This window comes from Nicotiana tabacum, chromosome 4 (genome assembly GCF_000715075.1).
Source record: "Nicotiana tabacum cultivar K326 chromosome 4, ASM71507v2, whole genome shotgun sequence".
Lineage (NCBI taxonomy): Eukaryota > Viridiplantae > Streptophyta > Magnoliopsida > Solanales > Solanaceae > Nicotiana > Nicotiana tabacum.
The window spans coordinates 96,756,483-96,779,988 of NC_134083.1; the positions used below are offsets into that span (position 1 = coordinate 96,756,483).

Below are 23,506 nucleotides of genomic sequence, written 5' to 3' on the forward strand. Positions count from 1 at the left end.
AACTGCACTCCACGTGCCCATATGCCACAAGTTTGCTCAAACAATAATACAAATGCCACAACAATACATAGCCCACGACTCAACAACATTGTATACTAGGATAACAACAACACAAGAGTATGGAAAGTAAATCAACAATGAAATAAGCTTCATGTAACAACAACGTCAATTCAAGGTATATTAATAGACTAAAAGTCTAATTCAGTCAATTATCACACATAAGTCCGTGTACACACTCGTCACCTCATGTACACGTCTTTTCAGATAGTACAATTAATGCAATTAAATCAAATCCTAAGGGGAAGTTCCCCCACACAAAGTTGGACAAAATACTTATCTCAATTAGGCCAATTCAACATTCAAAATAGCTTTTCCTTTAATATTCACCTCCGCTCTGCTCAAATCTTAAAAAAGTGACTTCATATCATCAAATAATACAAGAGAAACCCATTTCAATTAATGAAGCTAAGATCATTATAAGATTTTTCAAAAGTTAACCTCGGGCTCGCCCCGTCAAAACCTCATTCAAAGGGTAGATCTCGACTACCCATAACCCCACGAGTCCATATATATCTTTTTTTTTCAAATCCGAGTCCAATACAACTCTAAAATCTCAAATTTTCATTTTTCAAAGCATAGTAAAAACTCCCAAAAACCCCTCTTCAAATCTCATGATCTAGATGTTAAATATCATAAATAATCATGTTATACAATTAAAACTGAGTTAAAATACTTACCCAATGACTTTGTATGAAAATCTCCTCCTAAAATTGCCTCCCACCGAGTCTAGAGTCCCGTAATCTCAACCTTTTGTTCAGCTGCGAATGTCACAAATGCGGCCAGGGGTTCGCAATTGCGAACCTTAAAAAATGTGGAAAACCCATCGCAAATGCGGTACCTCCAGAACATAGGGGATGTCGCAAATGCGACACTAACTTTGCATTTGAGAAGTCAAGCCCCTTCGCAAAAGCAACCAAATGGTCGCAATTACGACCTACCCAACCAAAGTCCAACCTTCTCAATTGCGATAAAGGCATCGCATTTCAGATACCTTAACCCACCCCCACAACCCGCTTTATTCGCAATTACAATGCTAGTGCTCACGATTGTGATAACTGCAGCACTAGCACACCAACAACCTGAAACAAGTCTGAACCAATCCAAAAAACTTCTGAAACTCACTTGAGCCCTCGGGGTTCCACACCAAACATCCATATAAGTATAAAAAAATCATACGGACTCACTCGCGCGCTCAACATCAAAATAACATCTGAAACCACGAATCAGACACCAAAATATATAGAATTCACAATGAAAGTCAAGAATCGCTAAAATCACAACCAAGCATCCAATTCCTATCAAACCAACTCAAAATGACACCAAATTTTGCAGACAAGTTTCAAATAACAAAATGGACCTATTTCAAGTCCCAAAACTAAAATCCGAACCCGAGAGCCATAAAGTCAACCTACGGTTAATCTTAGGAAATTTCTAAATTGCCAACTTTCGGCAAAGCAAGCCAAACCAACCTAGGAATCTCCGAATCCAATTTCGAGTACATACTTAAGTCCAAAATCACCATACGAAACTTTTGGAACCATCAAAAAATTGTTCTGGGATCGTTTTCACAAAAGTCAAAATTCGGTTAACATTTTCAACTTAGTCTTTCAAACTAAGAATCAATTGATCCAATTCAACTCAAAACCTTCCCGAAAAGAAACGAACCTTCCCCGCAAATCATAAAACCACAAATACACACATGAGAAGCTTTAAAAGGGGAAATATGGCTCAAATCCACAAAATGACCGGCCGGGTCATTACATTCACCCCTTTTTTAACAAATGTTCGTCCTCGAACGAGTATTGAGATATACCTGAAGAGACAAAAAGATGAGGGGAACGGATCCGCATATCATGCTCGGTCTCCTAAGTCGCCTCCTCGACCGGTTGACCTTTATATTGAACCTTCACTGAAGCAATGTTCTTTGATCTCAACTTCTGGACCTGCCTGTCCAGAATAGCCACCGGCTCCTCAACATAGGTCAAATCCTTGTCCAATAGCACTGAGCTGAAACTTAACACATATGATGGACCACCATAATACTTCAGGAGCATGGAAACAGGAAACACTAGGTAAACTCTAGATAAGTTGGGTGGCAATGCAAGTCTGTTAGCCACATCACCCACTCTCTCAAAAATCTCAAAAGGACCAATATACCGAGGGCTCAACTAGCCCTTCTTCCCGAACCTCATCACACCCTTCATGGGTAAAACTATAAGTATAACCCTGTCATCCACCATGAATGTGACATCACGAGCCCTCCAATCCACATAAATCTTCTACCTAGACTATGTTGCACGAAGTTGCTCCTGAATCAACTTCACCTTCTCCAAAGATTCTCGAACCAACAACCTAACCTCCTCATGCTCAAACCAACCAACCGGATAAGGACATCGCGTCCCATATAAGGCCTCATAAGGAGCCATCTGGATGTTCGAATAATAATTGTTGTTATAGGTGAACTCTACTAGAGGTAGAAACTGATCCCATGAACCCACGAAATCAATCACATATGCACGTACATGTCATCCAAGATCTGAATAGTGCGCTCGGACTGCCCATCCATTTGTGGATGAAATTCCGTACTTAGCTCAACCTATGCGCCCAACTCACGCTGCACGGCTCTCCAGAAATGCAATGTGAACTGTGCTCCTAGATCCGAGATAATAGAAAGTGGCATACCATGAAGGAGAACAATCTCACGAAGATAAATCCGAGCTAGCTAATCTGAAGAATAGGTAGTCATGACTGGAATGAAGTGTAAAAACTTGGTCAGCCTGTCAACAATGACCCACACAGTGTCAAATCTCCTCAAGGTCTGTGGGAGTCCAACTACAAAATTCATGGTGATACGCTCCTACTTCCACTTCAAAATATCAAGCCTTTGAAGCAAACCACCCGGTCTTTGATGCTCGTACTTCACCTGCTGACCATTCCAACACCGAGCCACATACACCAAAATATCTTTCTTCATTATTCTCCACCACTAGTGTTATTTCAAATCATGGTACCTCTTCACGGCCCTTGGATGAATAGAATACGCAACCCATCCACATTCAGAACAAAGATTCGACAACACCCTATCATCACTAATGGTCACTTCCTTGGCATCACCGTGCTGCATAGTGTCCTTAAGGACAAGCTAGTCAGGATCATCATACTGATGCGCCTTGATGCGCTCAAATAAAGAAGACCGTGAAACCATGCAAGAAAGAACTTGAGTAGACTCTGAAACATCCAACCTCATGAACCTTTTGGCCAAAGCCTAAACATCCAACGCTAATAGTCTCTCCCTAGCTGGAATAAAAGTAAGATTACCCATGCTCTCAGCCTTCCTACTCAAGGCACCAGCCAGCACATTGTCCTTCTTGGGATGTAGAGAATGGTGAAATCATAGTCCTTTAGTAGTTCTAACCACCTTTATTGCCTCAATTTCATATCCTTTTGCTTGAATGAGTATTGTTAACTCATGTGATCCGTGAATACCTCACATGACACACCATACAAATAATGCCTCCAAATCGTCAACGCATGAACAATGGCTTCCAACTCCAATTCACGTACTGGATAGTTCTTCTCATGGGGCTTCAACTGACGTGAAGCATAAGAAATCACTCTACCCTCCTGCATCAAGACGTACCCAATGCTAATTTATGAAGCATCACAATAAACTGTATAAGAACTCCATGCTGAAGGCAAAACCAGAATTCAAGTTGTAGTCAAGGCAGTCTTGAGCTTCTGAAAGCTCTCCTTAAACTTGTCATACCACTTGAATGAGGCACCCTTCTGATTCAATCTAGTCAAAAGAGCTGCGATGGATGAAAAACCCTCAACGAAACAGCGATAATACCTAACCAAGCCTAGAAAACTCTGAATTTCAGTAGCGGTAGAAGGTCTGGGCCAACCCTAAATTGCCTCAATCTTCTTCGGATCCTCCGTAATCCCCTCATTGGACACCACATGGTCCAATAATACCACCGAATCAAGCCAAAATGCGCACTTTGCTAATTTAATATATAACTTCTTCTTTCTCAAAGTTTGGAGTACGATCCTCAAGTGCTGCTCATGATCCTCCTGGCAATGAGAATACACCAATATGTTAAACAATAAACAAGATGAAGAAATAATCAAGATATAGCTGGAACACGATGTTCATAAAATGCATAAATGTAGCTAGGGCATTGGTCAGCCAAATGACATCACCAAAATCTCATAAAATGCATAATTGGTAGCATGCCCGGTAGGTCTACTGGGAACATATCTAGAAACACTCTCACTACCGGAATTGACTCAACAGTAGAAGTATCGGCACTAACATCCCTCAAAAAGGCCAAAAATGCCAAGCACCCCTTCTCTACCATCGGTTGTGCCTTCAGGAAAGACACCGCCCTATTAGAAACATGACCCAATGAACATCTCCACTCCAACCTCAATAACCCCCACTTAGACAACATTACAGTCTTAGCGTGATAATCAAGAATAGCGTGATATGGCAGCAAGTAGTCCATGCCCAAAATCACATCCAAATCCACCATATTAAGTAACAAAAAGTCAACCCTAGTCTCACAACCCCCAATAGAGACCAAACATAAACAATAGACACGGTCTACCACAATAGAGTCCCCAACAGGTGTAGAAATATAAACAGGGGTACTCAAGAAATCACGAGACATATCCAAATATAAAGAAAAATAAGATGACACATACGAATATTTGGATCCCGGATCAAATAGAACTTATGCGACTCTATGACAGACCATAATAATACATGTGATGACAGCATATGACGTGACAGCCTCAGTCCCACTCGTAAAAGAATAACAATGGGCCTAACCTCCCCCTTTAGGATGTCTTCTACACGCCTGTCCTCCACCCCTAGCTGGCTATGTAGGTGGACTAACAATCAGAGCATCAAATATAGCCTAAGTACCCTGTGGAGGTCCACTTCTCCGAAGTCTAGGACAATCTCTCACTATGTGCTTGGTATCATCACACTCAAAACAACCTCTCTGACAGCGTGGCTACTAGAACTGAGTCTGACCCAAACAGCTAGAATAACCATTGTAGGCACCCTGTGCAAGAGGTACACTAGAAACTGGCTTACCAAAATGAGTACTCTGAGGTCCGTGAATAATTGGAACAATGTGAGTAACATGAAGAGCAGAACTGGTCGGCTGATAAAGCCTTTACCATGACGAGCTGATACTGCAGAACGGGTACCACTAAACCCTCCAAAATCTTGAGGCCTCTTGGCCTCCCTATGATTATTCTCCTGGCCACGCATATGCTGCTCCAACCTCCGAGCGATCTTCACAACCTGCTGAAATAGAGTATTAGCCTCCAACTCTCGTGCCATCCCAAATCTGAGACCATAACTGAGTCCCTTAATAAACCTACGGGCTCTCTCTAATAGTGGAAACAAAAGTAGGTGCATGACGAGATAACTCACTAAAATTCATAGCATACTCCGACACAGTCATAGTCCCCTAGCGCAATGGCTCAAACTCAGTGCAAAATGCATCCCTGGGGGTCTGTGGAATGAACTCTTTCAAAAGTAGATCATAGAACTGAACCCAAGTGAATGGCGTTGCATCAACTGGCCTACTCTCCTCATAAGCCTGCCACAATCTATATGCCAACCCTATCAGTTGTAAGGTAGTAAAGTTAACTTCGCTCAACTCGACTATGCCCATGGTGCGAAGAATACGTAGACACTGGTCTAGAAAACCTTGTGCATCCTTAGAAATTGAGCCCCTAAAAGTAGGAAGAGAATACCTCTAGAACCTCTCTAACCTATTATGCTCCTCCTCTAATGCCATTGTCTTGACCTCAGGCTGAACTGCAGTCACAGGTTGCATCAGCATAATACCCGGAGCCTGATCACAATGAGCCCGCTACTTTGAATTATGGACGGCGGTAGTCTGAGCTTCTCCGCTACCTGCGAAGTAGCAGGTGCAACTAGGATCAATCCCATATGAGCCAAAGTACCGAACATGCTCAGAAAATACGTTAAGGTCTGCTGAAGTACAGGGGTAGCAGCAGGCATCTCAGGTGCCTGCTCCCCAACCAGAGCTACTAGTGGCTCCTTAGTCGCGGTCCTAGCACGGACCCTCACTGCAGCACATGCTCCACCTCGGCCTCGACCTCTGCCGGGGCCTCTAGCAACATCGGCACAAAGGCTCAAATTCCAAAATTAATAAATCCGCGCGATAAGGATTAAAAGATGTGAAATTTTCTATTAGTTTTGTAGCCTTTCGAAGATAAGTACAGACGTCTCTGTACCGATCCGCAAGACTCTACTAAACATGCTTATGACTTGTAGAACCTATGAACCTAGAGCTCTGATACCAACTTATCACGACCCCAAAATCTCACCTTGAGGATCGTGATGGCACCTAATCTCTAAGATTAGGTAAGCCTAACACATGATGGCATCTAATAGAATAAAACAACTCAACTATTAAATAAAGACTGATAAATGATATAATAAAGCCAAAAATGCTCAACAAGCATACATTCCCAAAACCAGTAGTATAGAGTCATAAACTCTACTGTGGATACACTAGAAATCTTAAATACAACATTGTTTTGAAATAAAGTAAATAGTAGAAAAGAAACTAAAGAAGTTGAATTTGAGGCCTGTGAGCAGAACAACAGGTATACCTTGAAGTCTCTGCAACTCAAGCTCAACTCGACCCTCTGTCATCGGCACGATCCGAGGTATTTGGATCTGCACAAAAAATGCACAGAAGTGTAATACGATACGCAAAATGTATCAAGACTAACCTCGGTGGAGTAGTGACGAGGTTCAATTTAAGACACTCACTGGACATAAAACTTATACATAATATCAATATAAAGCTAACAAAGGAACGCAAAACCAATAAATGACAACAAAGAGTAATCATGAAATAGTGCAGCAAATTAACCCAAGCACAGTAAAAATACAAGTAAATAATTTAAGTAAATCAGTGACAGTTCAAATCCTCAAGCCGTTTCAACACAAGGTGGGGAAAAAGTATCACCCCGAGGTACCACACCTCATAATCACAAATCACAAATCGCAAGTCACCCTTATGACGCCGCGTGATCTTCTCATATTTTTTAAAATATTTTTCTCGAAATAGTTTCACGCGCAAATGACCCCTTATCTCGCTGTGTGTGCTTCACAACGAAGTATTATCCCTTACTAGCAACACGCGCATAAGACCCTCTTATCTCGCTGTATGCACATCAATATACACAACACCCTTGTATCGCCACATGCGCATGTCAATCACAACACAACAATCAATCGCACACCACGTGCCCATATGCCACTACTTTGCTCAAATAACAAAACCAATGCCATAATAAAACATAGCCCATGGCTCAACATTAATGTATTAAAGAATTACAACAACACAGGAGTACGGGAAGTAAATCAACAATGAAATGAGCTTCATAAAACAACAACTTCAATTCAAGGTATATTAATAGCCTAAGAGTCTAATCCAGTCAATTGTCACCCATAATCCCGTGTACACACTCGTCACCTCGAGTACACGTCTTTTCACATAGTACAATTAATGCAATTAGACCAAATCCTAAGGGAAAGTTCTCCCACATAAAGTTAGGCAAGATACTTACCTCAATTAGGTCAATTAGGTCAATTCAACACTCAAAATAGGTTTTATTTTAAAATTTACCTCTGCTCGGCTCAAATCTAACAAAAAAAGACATAATAGCGTCAAACAATGCAAGAGAAACCCATTTCAACTTATAAAGTAAAGATCTTTACAAAATTTTCCAAAAGTCAACCCTAGGCCCGCCAGGTCAAAATACGAGTCAAAGGATAGATCACGACTATCCATAGCCCCACGAGTCCATATATGTGTTTTGCTTTCAAATTCGAGTCCAATTCGACTCTAAATTCTTAAACTTTTATTTTTCAAAACATAGTCGAAAATTCCATAAACTTCTCCTCAAATCTCATGATCTAGATGTTAAAGCTCATAAATAATCATGTTATATAATCAAAATTGAGTTAAAATCACTTACCCAATGTATTTGTATGGAAACCTCCTCCTAAAATCACCTCCCACCGATTCTAGGGCTCCAAAATGTGATACAATAAAACTAGGTTCCAAAATTCCAACCATTTGTTCAGTTGCAGATGTCGCAAATGCGATCAGGGATCGCAATTCTGAATCCTCACATATGCGAAAAACCCATCGCAAATGCGGCGCCTTCTAAACACAAGGGATGTCTGGAATGAGACACCGACTTCGCATTTGTGAAGTCAGGCCCCTTCGCAATAGTGACCAAATAGTCGCAATTGTGACCTCTCCAGCCAAAGTCCAACCTTCGCAATTGCGATCAAGGCATCATCTTTGTGATATCTGTACCCTATGCCTTATTCCCAATTGCGATGTTGGTGCTTGCAATTGTAATAACTGCAGCACCAGCACACCAGCAACCTGAAACAAGTCTGAACCAATCCGTAACACGTCTGAAACTCACCCGATCTCCCGGGGCTCTACACCAAATATCCACACAAGTCTAAAAATATCATAAAAATTTACTCGCACGCTCAAAACATCAAAATAACATCCAAAATCATGAATCAGATACAAAAACACATAGAATTCGCAATGAAACTCAATAATCGCTAAAATCACAACCAAACGTTTGATTACTATCAAACTAACTCTAATGACACCAAATATTGCAGACAAGTTTTAAAGTACAAAACAGACCTATTTCAAGTCCCGAAACCAAAATCCAAACCTGATAGTCATAAAGTTAACCTACGGTCAATCTTAGGAAATTTCTAAACCTTCAAATTGCCAACTTCGGTAAAACAAGCCAAATCAACCTAGAAAATTCCAAATCTAAATCTGACCATACACCTCAGTCCAAAATTACCATACGAATATATTGGAATAATCAAAATACCGTTCTGGTTGTTTTCATAAAAGTCAAACTTCGGTCAATATTTTCAACTTTGGCTTTCAAACTAAGACTCAATTGATAAAATTCAAGCCAAAACCTCCCTAAAATGAAAGAAACCGTCCCCGCAAGTCATATAACCACAAATACACATACGAAAAACTTCAAAAGGGGAAATGGGGCTCAAATACATTGAACAACCGGTCGGGTCATTACACTAACACCCCAAAAGTCACTTGAGCACCCCTAGGACCCCTCCAAACCATCCGAACAAGTCCACATACCCTATATGGACTTATCCAAAGACCCGAAACACAAAGAAAAATATTGTTATCAAATTGACAACTCAAATCAATTGAATAATCTTTAAAGTTCCAATTTTTATGAAATAGTGCCAAAATGCACCCAATCCCCTTGGGTGCTAATCGACAAGTCCAAAATTGTTATAAGAATTTTATAGAAGCTTCAAATCATGATTTTAAGCATATTAACACAAATGGTTATCCCTAGTCAACTCTGTGAATTTTAAGGCTTCAAGTTCGAAATCAAGTGTTTCAAAATATATGATCTTCAATGACATTAATCTCCCTAAGCAAGCTTTCGGATATTATAAAATAAAAACCTCCTCATAAATTACCTCCCATCATCACGGGAGGTGAAATCCCGGGTTGTTGGAATTATAAAAAAAAGTGTTTCAAAACACTCTACAACCCTTTGGGACTAGAACCACCTATACCAGCAAGTCACAAATCACTAAATGAACGTGTAAGAAATCTCAATTAAAGAATATGGTTCTAAAACTTAAGACGGCCAGTTTGATCATTACATTTTTACGTGAAAACAATATCTTATATAGTGGAAATTTATTCATTGGGACTATGCTTTTTGTTTGGAGTTACACAAAAAAGCATCAACTAGGAAATATAATAAAATACAACATCTGTCTAGAATACAAATTAGACATGAGAATATAAATAACTCTAACGGAGACTCTATAGGTTGCGGATCATAAGAGGGAATGCAACTCATGGTAAAGTCCTCGCAATAGCCGCGTCGTTGCTCCCAAAAGACAACCAGACATATATGTACATGCACAATAAGTGCAATAAGTGTAGAATGAGTATATAAATCAATGCGTACCCTGTAAGTATCCATCCTAACCCCAGAGAAGTAGTGACGAGCAATCGACATCGACACTTATTAGTGGTCCAATAAGACAGATACAGTAGAAGTAAACAGATGTGAGTCAGAGTAAATAAACGAAATAACAAGTATAAATATGTGTTAAAATTTTCCTTTCAGCAATTACTCAAGCTCTCTGCTAGTAGTTACCCCATCAATCGGAGTATATATATATAATGGAACTCACCAGATAGGTCGTCACAGTTCAAATCAGAAAAACTCACGGATATACTGGCTTTTTCTAAATTATTACGTACGATTTCATAAAAGTATTTTATAGAAATGTCGAGGCGTATGACCCGATTCATCATAAAATTGCTGAACCATAGATAAATCTATTGTATTGTCGAGGCGAACAGCCCACTCCCATGAGAGTGTGATACAAAGTCCTGCTAAGTCGAACGGCCTGATCCCATCATGATGTGCGCACTGTCGTGGGTCGAACGACACAAACCATAGATGTATCTATTATACTGCCAAGGCGAATGGCCCCATCCCATTAGAATAAGAAGCTTTGATGGGTCCTTGACCCTACTCACGAATAGAGGTGTGAGTTATAAATTTTAAAAGAAATCCTTTCGATTAGAACGCATAACGCGGGAGAAATTCGTAAGAGGAGTACAAGTATTTCGCGGCTAATCATGAAGCCCGTCGAATCTCTACAATAGCAAGTCTATCACTCCACACAAGTCTATTCTCAAGTCGCAATGAAAAATAAAGGAATTTAATAGGCAAGAGATAACTCAAATAGTACAGTTATAGCATGGCGGGAACCTAAGTCTACCCGGACATAACATGAATCTAGCTACATACGGACTCTCGTCACCTTATGCGTACGTAGCCCCCACAACAAGTACCATATAACAAACACATCACCTAAGGGTAGTTTCCCCCTTCAAAGAGTTAGACATGAGACTTACCTCGCTCTGAAGTTCCATAATTGGCTCCAACGCCACTCAAACACCTCAAACTGATGCCCGTCTCTCCAAAACTAGTCAAAACAAATTTGCAAATCCATAAATATATACTCTATTACCCATAATTAATTAATTTATAACAATTTTTAACTCCCCTCGAAAAGTTCATAAAGACAACCCTCGGGACCACGTGCCCGAATTCCAAAATCTTTGAAGATAATCATTACCCATAACATTACGAACTCAAATATATAATTTATTCTTAATTCCATGTCCAATTTCGTGGTCAAAATTTAAAAATACTATTTTTAGGTTTTCTTCCAAAAATTCCACAATTTCTACTAATTTTTATGTTTAAATCCATATATAAGCCTTGATTTAACTCACAAGTTGTAGAAATCACTTACCTAAAGTTTGATGATAAAAATGGCACTTCACAATTGCCCCAAAGTCGACTCTCATGGAAGGAATGAGGTAAAAATGAAGCAAACCCCCGAAATATAGCTTCTGCCCAGGTATTTACCCTTCACGATCGCAGAAAATGCTTTGCGATCGCGAAACACAACTTTTCTCAGCTCAAAATTGCCCTTCGCGATCGCGAAAAACCATTCACGATCGCGAAGAACAAGTTGTCCAACTCCTCCAGGAAGCCTCTAGTATAATGGTGATAACGTTTTGTACAAAACTCCAAATGACAAATTGTTGCCTTTCTTAAAACTAGACACCAAGGGCTACAACTTTCTTTTTTGGATCATCTCCAAATTCCTTATAGATTGCAAGATATAAGCTCCGGAAGTCAGACCACTGACAGCAGAAAATCTTTCTACGCGATCGCGAATTTCCTTCCGCGATCGCGATTCACAAGGCCTGGAACAACACTTTGCTCTTCGCGACCGCGAAGAAGGATGCACCAGATCTTTAAAACAGCAGTTCAAACATGGCGAAATGACCCATAGCCCATCTGAAACACACTTGAGGCCCCCGGGACCCCGTCCAATCATACCAACCATTTCCAAAACATGATGCAAACTTGTTTGAGGCATCAAATCATACCAAACAATATCCAAACTACGAATCGACAATCAAAACACCTATTTCAATATTCAAACTTTTAAACTTCGCCGAAACGCATTCGAATTACACTTAAACATTCTGGAATGATGCCCAACTTTACGTACAAGTCACAAATCATGATACGAACCTATTCCAAGGTTCAGAATCTCAAACGGACATCAATAAAATCAAAGTTCACTTCATATCAATCTTAAAAAATTCTAAAACTTTTAAAATGACAACTTTCCACAATAAGTGTTGAAATACTTCCGGACCGCCCGATACTCAACCCAAACATAAGTCCAAGTGCGAAATCATCATACGAACCTATTAAAATCTTTAAATGCCGATTCCGAGGTCATTTACTCAAAAGTCAAACCCTAGTCAACTCTTCCAACTTAAAGCTTCCGAATTGAGAATTTTCTTTCCGAATCAACTCTGAACTTCCTGAAATTGAACCCCGACCACGCGTACAAGTCATAATACATGAAGTGAAGCTACTCAAGGTCTCAAACTGCCTAACGACGCGTTAGAGCTCAAAACGATCGGTCGGTTCGTTACATAACCCCACTGTCACAGCTTGGTCCAAGCAGGGAACAGCTTGGTCAAGCAGTACTAGAAAATAGCCGTCATTATATGCATCTTATATATGCAATAAGTATTTTAGAGCTAAACGCAAGTGGCTTACGCAAACTTTTTATATATCTATTACTAAAATCATTGATAATGAAGAACTTCCCAATATTTTTCAATTTTTTGGAATTACATAACTTGTGAGAATGGAGCCAATTAAGTTGATTAGCAAGGTTAATATCAAGAAATAAAGCTCACAATACGATAAAAATAGAAATATACTCATAATAAGCTTACAAGTTTATTCACTAGGGCTTAACATATTTTGTAAACGCACATTTCTTCAAGGGTAGATTTCAATGAGAGACCTTGTGTCCAGGGTGGGAGTTATTTCATATTCACTGAAACCAGCTTCAGTGAAGAGTTTTTCCCATTCATTCTTAGTTCTCTCTTTGGCACCAAAAAGAACCATCATCACCATGTCCAGATTATGTTGTGCTCGAACAGAATCATCCTTTTGCTTCGGATTTTCCAGCACTATGTCTATAATTATCACTTTCCCACCTTTTTCTCTACTTGGAATTGACTCTTTGCATTTCTTTAATATTTTCACACAATCTTCGTCGCTCCAGTTATGGAGAATCCACTGTTTAACCATGAAATATTCGAGCAGATAGGAATTTAGGGGAGCGAGGAGGGTAACAATTCAAAAGTTATTAGAAATTACTACTTGCGAATTCTCACAGAATATGATATAGAAAAATAACTTTACGAATGTAACAAAGATGGGCAGGACAGCTTAAAAATTTTAAAAATCATTTATAGAACATTTATAAATGAGAATTATATAATAGTATAATGTTATATACTTAATGATTATCTAACAGTAAATTCTTGTGGCAATATATCTAATATAGTAAGAGTCTTTTAGTAAGCATTAGAACTCCTGTAATTGAATTCTCAGATATTTCAAATATTTTGAGATAATTTATTTTCATGTGATTTTAGGTTTATCTTTTCTTTTAAGACCGTCGATCATCATGTTTTCAAAAACTAAGAACATGCACATACGTAACACGCGTGGCTAAATCGTCTCAAACACTATTCTCTTATTTTGTTCTTTATATGTGGTACTTGCACATTTTTATCATATTTATTTTTATCTTATCTTGTATGACTACACATCCATCTTAAAATTTACATATATGTGACATTCATATACTGTAATTAAGTGGTAGAAGTATATTTATAAAACAAGCACAAATCATGTATTAATTATTGATTTGGTGTAGACATGCATGACCATACGCAAATATTCACGAAAGTATCAACACTTATACCTTGAGTAAGATTGCATTAGCATTAGGAATCTTCTCAAACATACTTCCTCCGACAAACTCCAAGTTCCCACTTCCCTTGAGATCGCCAATAACATGAGGGAGATCAAGTACGGTGCAATTTATGGCAGGAAAAGCTTTGGCTATGGCAATTGCCAAAGTGCCAGTGCCACCTCCAACATCCACCAACGATGTCAACCCCTCAAAAACATGCTTACACTCCGTAATAAGCACATTGGCAATCAAGCTCGAGTCATTAGCCATTGAATCATTGAAAATATTATTTACTCTTGGCTCATCCGCGAAATAGTCCCAAAAAGATTTCCCATTATGAGCAGCATGAAAAGCAGTGGGGAAATCATTTTGAAACCAACTACTTAACTCAAACCATGGTTTTTGAACGCATGGATCATGCATGGTGAGAAAGTATGACCTCATACTCAAGGGATCATCTTTCACAAAAAGGCGACTAGCTGGGGTAAGAGAATAGTAATCTTCATGTTCATTTAGGAAACCAGAATGAACTAACATGTTTGTATAGGACATCGGGAATGCCTAGTTGAACTGCACATTTTGCTGCGGAAGAGCTTACGAAGTTGTAGATATGGTTCCATGTTTGAGTGTGAGCTTGGAGAAGTTCAGTGGAACCATTTTGATTCATTGCCATTTTCAAGGAACTTGTCCTGATTAGATTTGTCATCTAAAGAAACCAATAATCTCTACTTAGGACATTTTCTGAACTTAAACTTTCTGTCCAGGCCTCTCTTCTTCGCGAACGTGACAGGTCACTCGCGTTCGCGAAGCACAACTCGACTGCCCACAAATCTTACCCTTCGTGAACGCGAAGCTTTACCAGCTCAGATCTTCGCGAACGCAACCACCACCTCACGAACACGTAGAACAAGGACCTGGGGTCCCCAATAGCCTCACTCCTCTTCACAAATGCGACACCACTCACGCGTTCGCGATGCACACAGAGACCATACATTCACGTTCGCGTCCTCCCCTTCGATAACGTAAAGAACAAAACCTCACACTCAGAAGACACTCTTCTCGAACGCGAGGGCCCAGTCACGAACACGAAAGAGAAAATTAGAAAAATGCAGCAGCAGATATCACTAATCTCACCAAGGCCAAAAATAATCCGTTAACACCCCGGAACTCACCCGAGCCCCCCGGGACCTCAACCAAACATACCATCAAGTCCTAAAACATCATATGAACATAGTCGAACCCTTAAATCACCTCAAACAATGATAAAACCACGAATCATACCCCAATTCAAGCCTAATGAACTTTGAAATTTCAAGTTTCTACAAACGACTCCGGAACCTATCAAATCACGTCTGATTGACCTCAAATTATTGTACACAAGTCATAAATAATATAACGGAGGTATTCAAATTTTCAGAATCGGATTTCGACCCCGATATCAAAAAGTCAACCCCCGGTCAAACTTCCCAAAATTTCAGCTTTTGGCAATTCAAGCCTAATTCAACCACGGACCTCCAAATAATTTTCTGGACACGTTCCTAAGCCTAAAATTATGATACAGAGCTATTGGAATCATCAAAATTTAAATCCGAGGTTGTTTACACATAAGTCTGCATCCGGTCACTTTTTACTAACTTAAAATTTTCAATTATGAGACTAAGTGTCTCATTTTACTTTGAATTCCTTCCGGACCCAAACCATCTACCCCGGCAAGTCATAAAACAATTGTAAAGCATAAATTGAGCAGTAAATGGGAAAATAAGGTTATAATACTCGAAACGACCAGACGGGTCGTTACAGTTGTCTAGGTTTCTTAAAATGATTTCTTAGAGCCCGAGAGAGTAGAGAGGTTGTTGATTGAGTATAGCCGAGGGCCTGATTGTGAGATATTAAACTATAGCACGCGAGTTTTCTGTGCAATACGTGAGTTATCCGTGCGGATCTAGATATTATACTATAGCACGTGAGTTGTTCGTGCTGATCCAGATATTATATTATAGCACGTGAGTTGTCCATGCAACAGGTGAGTTTTCTGTGCAGATTATAGATCTTGGGATGAAGGAGCCCCTCCTGAATTTGCACACACACCCATGAGTGCAGGTACCTACTGAGTGCGAGTGCTGAGTTAATAGGATGGTTGAGTGATTGTTGCCCTGAGTGGATGCATTTGATTTCATATTTGTTGCACTTAGCTGCCATGTATCACTACTACCTTGAAATTTTTTGAAAGTTATTACACTCTGTTCCAGTTGAACTAGACATGAAATTACTGTTTTGGCCTTAATTGTCGAACTTGAAAGCATGCCTACCTTCCTGTGTTAAAATCACTGTAATTGAACTATAACTTTGAAGCTCATCACTACTTTCAGTTCTTTATTTAGTCTTGTTACTTACTGAGTTGGTTGCACTCATGCTACACCCTGCACCTTGTGTGTAGACCCAGGTGCTTCCGGTCATGGTGGTTACTGAGTTATGAAGTTCGGATTCTCGGAGATTATCGAGGTAGCTGCTTGGCATTTCGTAGACCTTGTTTCTCCTCCCCTATCTTTTCACTTATTGTATTTAGTTTTAGATTGTCATATACAGTATTTTCCAGACTTGTGATATATAGATGCTCCTGTACTCAGTGATACCCCGATGTTGGAAATTTTCACGTTGTGTTTTATTTGGATTTTCTATCATGTTATGAGAAATTTTTTATCTTTTAAACTATTTAAATATGTTTTGTGTTAAGTGTTGGGATTATTTCATAAATGTCAGCTTGCCTAGTACCACGATAGCCACCATCACGGTATGTTAGGATTTTGTGTCGTGACATTATGTGCAAATAATCATATTCCCTTATGTAGTAGGAGTAGAATATGTCTCAATCCCATACATGGTAGACGTAGAATATGTATTATAAATAGGGCTAATTGTATCATTGTTAAGAAATTAATTTTTCTCCCATGCATTCTGACAAAAACAATTCTATATAGCCTACTAGATCCCACTAGTATCAAGCCCAGAACCTCCACAAAAATATTTAGAAGTGTAGTACAAGTACACGAATTCCAATACTTAGTAAGTACCTTGACCGGCCTCAATAAAGTAGAGGCAACAGTTTGGTCAAAGATACTCTTTTATATTACCCGTGCAATTCATATACAACACAACAACAAGAAGAAAGCACAAAAAAGTATAGAAAGGTATGCACAAATAAAGCATGTAATATGGTAAAACCTATCTCAACTAATCAAGTCCAAGGCATGAAACAGAGCCATTAAATCAGCATATATGGATAATATGAATAGAGAAGCATATAAAAATGCATGAATAGGCATAGAGGATTCGTTTAAACAGATAAAGCTTCCACCTTTATGCTCAAACTCATTAAGTGATGTCATAATCAAACATGTGCATATACCACGAGGAGAGAAACATAGGAGGGCAATTAATGATTGACTGTTCCATATCCACACTCAATTGGAACCTAAATCCATACGCCCTAGAGTAACATGTATAACATGCCCTACCCGATATCTCAACAGGAACGTGAGTCCACATGCCTTAACAGCTCAATGACTCTCAACAATCTCAAATAAGTAATAGGAATAGGATATATATGCTATCAAAGTTCATATATAAAACCATGTATGATTATGCAGTTCTATCATGTAAACTAAGTACATGCAATTCATTATATTAAACTAGCATATGAAGGATGCATATAATATTATCCTTGCATGAATAAGATGCTCAAGTAATCATATAACAAGTAAAAACATCCAACAAGTAAAGGTATGTAGCAAAACAATGCATAATAAAGCCTAAGAACTACTTTGAGAATGAGTAAACCTTAGCATTCGTATATATACTCGTCATCTTGCATATAAGTTACCTCCAATCACGTAGCATCTAGAAAATAAGTCCATTTTAGGAAAAATTCTCTCTAATCGAGGTTAAGCAAGATACTTACCTTCTCCAATCAATCATAAAGCTTCAAGAATACATTTTTCTTTAACTATGCCCTCCAAACGTTCGCAATCTAGCCAAATAACTACTTAACAAGGTCAAATAATGCTTTAGAGATTATTCCCATAATTTAATTCTAGTCCTAGGACAAAGTCAACAAAAGTTAGCAAAAGTCAACCCTTGGCTCACATGGTCAAAACCTAAAACGAGAGTCACATTCCGATGACTCATAACCTCTCCTGACCAAATATGTGATTTATTTCTAAATTCAAGTCCAAATTGGTGTTGAAAACCTTAAAATTTACTTTCTTAGGTGTTGGTTCAAAATTTCCTTCTCTCTTTGAAATTCTTGACTCTAAGGCAAAATCGAAGGTAGATTCATGTAATAATCATAGATTCGATTTAGGATTATGTATCCCAAAGAAGTCGATTAAAATCCCCTAAAGTAACCTCAGTCTGAGTTCTCTTGCTCCCAAAATGATAAATACACTCTGTATGAAATGCGACTATTTATACAAGTGCTGAAAAATGATTGAATTATAGAAAATAACTGAAATGGTTGTTGGTGCAATTTATGGCTTGATTTGCTCGTTTTTGCCTTCAAAACCTCCCGCAAACACCCCGAAACTCACCCGAGCTCCCTTGGGATCCTTCCACCATCCCAACAAGTCCACAAATATATAGACTTATCCAAAGGCTCAAAACACATAGCAAAACACTATTATCAAATCGACAACTCAAATCAACTGAAGAATTTTTAAAGTTTTAATTTTCATGCAATTGTGAGAAATACGCCCAAACCCTTCGGATCCTAATCCGAATATATGTACAAGTCCAAAATTATCATATGAACTTTTAGAAGCTTGAAATCATGATTTAAGCATAGTAACATAAATTATTGACCTTGGTCAACTCTATAAACTTTAAGGCTTCAAGTTCGAAATCAAGTGTTTCAAAACGATCCTGAACCTTTCGCGGCCCAAACCACCTATACCAGTAAGTCACAAATTACTAAATGAACTTGTGAAAAATCTCAAATAAGAGAATATGATTCTAAAAATTAAAACGACTGGCTTGATCATTACACTTTCACGTAAAAACAATATCTTATATAGTAGAACTTTATTCATTGGCATTATGCTTTTTGTCAGAGGCGGATGTAGCTTACTAGCTACGGGTTCAACTGAACTCATAACTTTCGACGCGGAGTAAAAATTTGTATGTAAAAATTAATTAAAATTATAAAAATAGTAGATATGAACCCATAACTTTAAAAATATAATGGGTTCAATTTTAAAAGTCTTAAAATTGAACTCATAGGATTTAAATCCTGGATCCGCCTTTGCTTTTTGTTTGAAATTACACAAAATGTTGAAAAATGACAGAGTATTCTATTATGTGTTTGATGTGAAGGATGAACTAACATAGATAAAGTCATACTTGAATGAGTTACACAAAAATGTAGATAAAGGATAAGGTAGTCTATTCAGTGTTTGATGTGACGGATGAACTGACATAAATAAGGTAATGTGTGCATAAGGAGAAAATAGAGGATCAAACATGCCCCGAAATCATAAGAGGAAGATAATTTCTTGTGAAAATCTTGTCATTATTGGAATCAAAGTAAAAGTAAGAATAATAAATTAATAATGGCCTCCTGACTACACCGTAAGAGCCCGAAATTAAAATATTATTTTTTTGGACTCAAAGCACAAAATTAGGTGAAAAATCAATTGATGCCAATTTATATACAACGTATGGGTTGAATGCGCTATACCTTAACGGCACGTTGTCCATATATTTGTTAAAATGATTATACACTTATTTTTGTGCCTTAAGGTATAGCGCATTCAACCCATGCATTGTATATAAATTGATCATTAGTTAATTTTTTCATATATTTTTGTGATTTGAATCCAAAAAAGCAACACTTTGATTCCGAACTCTACAACTTAACTTCACTGTCATGGGGAGGGGTCCAAGCGGGGGAACCGCTTGGTCCAAGCAGTACTAGAAAATAGTCAATATATGCAACTTATATATGCAATAGATATTTTAGAGCTTAACGCACGTGGCTTATGCAAACTTTTTATAAATCTATTACTAAAATCATTGGTAATGAAGAATATCCCAATAATTTTCAATTTATTGGAATTACAGAACCAATGAGAATGGAGCCAATGAAGTTGGCAAGGTTAATATCAAGTAATAAAGAAATTTATTGCAAACAAAAAAAAAAAAATACTACTCCCTCCGTTCCAGGTTATTTGAACTTATTTTTTTTTTGTCGATTCCAAAAGGAATGATTCCTTTCTAAATTTAGAAACAATTTAGCTTAAACTTATTATTCTATCCATAATGAGACAAATACTTTGAACCCCTTTTTGATTTGTTTAGGACCACAAATTTCAAATATCTTTATTGTTTCTTAAACTTTGTGCTCATTCAAACAGGATCACATAAATTGCAACGGAAAGAGTTGTATTTTCCACTAATACCTCTTACAATACAATAAAAATATAGATAGACTTATAAGTTTATAAGTTTATTCACCAGAGCTTACAATATTTTGCAAATGCACATCCCAGGAATTCTTCAAGGGTAGATTTCAATGAGAGATCGTGTGCCCATGGTAGGAGTTATTTCATATTCATTGAAACCAGCTTCAGTGAAGAGTTTTTCCCATTCCTTCTTAGTTCTCTCTTTGGCAGCAAAAAGAACCATCATCACCAAGTCCATATTATGTTGTGCTCGAACAGAATCTTCCTTTTCCTTCGGATTTTCCAGCACTATGTCTATAATTATCACTTTCCCGCCTTTTTCTCTACTTGGAATTGACGCTTTGCATTTCTTTAATATTTTCACACAATCTTCGTCGCCCCAATTATGGAGAATCCACTGTTTTACAATGAAAAATTCCAGCAGATAGGATTTTAGGGGAGCGAGGAGGATAACAATTTAAAAGTTATTGGAAGTTACTACTTGCGAATTCTCACATAATATGATATAGAAAACTAACTTTACGAATGTAACAAAGATATAAATCTTATAAATCATTTAGCTGTAAGATTAGGCTTCTGTAATGAATATAAATATAGATGTATCGAAAAAAGAAAGGTGTTAGTGTGTTCAATTGGAAATTGTGAAAGCATCATTTAAGAGTTTCACTCATATCCACATAGCATGTAAAGATTTTTTATATTGTCAGTTTACTTTTTATCTGGAGTTAATTTGTTTCATTTTCAAGATTATAAATACTTTTTATGGAGGATTACTCAATATTATAAATACTCTTTTGGGCCCTTAATATTTTAATGTTACTTACTTAGGAATTATTCTAACACTACGAGTTCTCTAGTAAGTTTTAGTGGCAATATATCTAATATAGTAAAAGTTTTATAGTAAGCATTAGAACTCCTATTATTGGTATGACCTATTAGCTAGTATTTTCAACTTCCAACATATTATCTATCTTTTGCTAGATCTAACTGAATTCTCATATATTTCAAATATTTCGAGATAACATTTTCCATAGGATTTTAGGATTACCTCATCATTTAAGACCTTCAATCATCATGTTTTCACATTTAAGAACATGTGCATCTAGATGCCTATGTAAGATGAGCGGCTAAATCGTCTCAAGCACCGTTCTCTTATTTTATTCTTTGTATGCGGTATTTGCACCTTTGATCATTTTTATTCTTTACCTTATCTTGTATGACTACACATCCACCTTAAAATTTACATATATGTGACAGTCATATTGTAATTAATTGGTAGAAGTATATTTATAAAACAAGCACAAGTCATATATTAATTATTGATTTGGTGTAGACATGCATGACCATACGTAAGTATTCACGAAAGTATCAACACACGTACCTTGAGTAAGATTGCATTAGCATTAGGAATCTTCTCAAACATACTTCCTCCGACAAACTCCAAGTTCCCACTTCCCTTGAGATCGCCTATAACATGAGGGAGATCAAGTACGGTGCAATTTATGGCAGGAAAAGCTTTGGCTATGGCAATTGCCAAAGTGCCAGTGCCACCTCCAACATCCACCAACGATGTCAATCCCTCAAAGACATGTTTACACTCCGTAATAAGCACATCGGCAATCAATCTCGAGTCATTAGCCATTGAATCATTGAAAATATCATTTCCTCTTGGTTCATCCGCGAAATAGTCCCAAAGAGATTTCCCATTATGAGCAGTGTGAAAAGCAGTGGGGAAATCATTTTGGAACCAACTACTTAACTCAAACCATGGTTTTTGAAGGCATGGATCATGCATGATGAGAAAGTATGACCTCATACTCAAGGGATCATCTTTCACAAAAAGGCGACTAGCTGGGGTAAGAGTATAGTAATCTTCATGTTCATATAGGAAACCAGACTGAACTAAAGAGCGCATGAGAATTGGCAGGAAAGAGATTTTGGAAGGGTTGAGGGGAAGGGCCGCAGAGATGTCGGAAAGACACATTGACTTACCATGTTTGTATAGGACATCGGGAATGCCTAGTTGAACGGCACATTTTGCTGCTGAAGAGCTTACGAAGTTGTAGATATGGTTCCATGTTTGAGTTTGGGCCTGGAGAAGTTCAGTTGAACCATTCTCATTCATTGCCATTTTCAAGGAACTTGCCTTGACTAGATTTGTCATCTAAAGAAACCTATAATATGTGTACTTATAGGATAAATTTTTCTTCTGTACCCTTCAGGATTTGGACCATTATTGTCCCATTTTAAAGTGAGCTCGAGGACAACTGTAACGACCCGACCGGTCGTTTTGAGTTCTAGCGCGTCGTTCGGCGGTTTGAATCCTTGAGTATCTTCATTTCAGGTATTGTGAATTGTACGTATGGTCGAAATTTAATTTCGAGTTGTTCGGATTGATTTGGAAAAAAAATTTCAATTTAGGAAGCTTTAAGTTGGATGAATTGGCTAAGATTTGACTTTTGAGTAAACGACATCACAATTGGGATTTCAATGTTCCAATAGATTCGTATGATGATTTCAGACTTGGGCGTATATTCGGGTTGAGTATGGAATCACCCGAGAGCATTTCGGTGCTTATTATGGAAGGTTGACATTTTAAAGGTTTAAGAATTTCATAAGTTTGGTTTGAAGTGGATTTTGATATTATCGATGTCCGTTTGGTGTTCCGAGCCTGGGAATAACTTGGTTATGTTATTTGTGACTCATGTGTGAAATTTGAAGTCATTCCGAATTGATACGTTTCGGCACATGTTATAGAATTTGAAAATTTGAAAATTTAGAAGTTTGATTTGAGGAGCGGTTCATGATTTTGATGTTGTTTGACGTGGTTTAAGGCTTCAACTAAGTTCGTATTGCATTTTGAGACGTGTTGGTATATTTGGTTAAGGTCCCGAGGTCCTCGGGTAAATTCCGGATGGTTAACGGATTGATTTTTGGACTTAAGAAATGCTGAAGCTGGGAAGTAGTTGGTGTGATCACTTTTGCGATGTCTTGGTCGTAGAAG

General features: G+C 38.0%; 1 protein-coding gene and 1 pseudogene across 1 annotated transcript; both read right to left on the reverse strand.

Annotated features, from left to right (window-relative positions):
- Positions 1 to 13,044: 13,044 nt before the first annotated feature.
- Positions 13,045 to 14,720, reverse strand: LOC107813176 (trans-resveratrol di-O-methyltransferase-like; annotated as a pseudogene).
- Positions 14,721 to 20,461: 5,741 nt separating this feature from the next.
- LOC107813175 (myricetin 7/4'-O-methyltransferase 2) lies at positions 20,462 to 22,727 on the reverse strand. Its single transcript, XM_016638403.2, has 2 exons — positions 21,884 to 22,727; positions 20,462 to 20,899 (listed from the first exon to the last, which is right to left on the reverse strand). Exons 1-2 carry the CDS (start codon positions 22,664 to 22,666, stop codon positions 20,597 to 20,599), a joined length of 1,086 nt encoding a protein of 361 aa, XP_016493889.1. The 5' UTR covers positions 22,667 to 22,727; the 3' UTR covers positions 20,462 to 20,596.
- Positions 22,728 to 23,506: the final 779 nt, after the last annotated feature.

Excerpts from the sequence above, each read along its gene's own strand:
- LOC107813175 (XM_016638403.2), bottom strand. The coding sequence starts at position 22,666 with ATGACAAATCTAGTCAAGGCAAGTTCCTTGAAAATGGCAATGAATGAG. Across the intron at positions 20,900-21,883 it reads CTAATGCAATCTTACTCAAG|TGGATTCTCCATAATTGGGG; the intron begins GTACGTGTGTTG and ends ATTGTAAAACAG.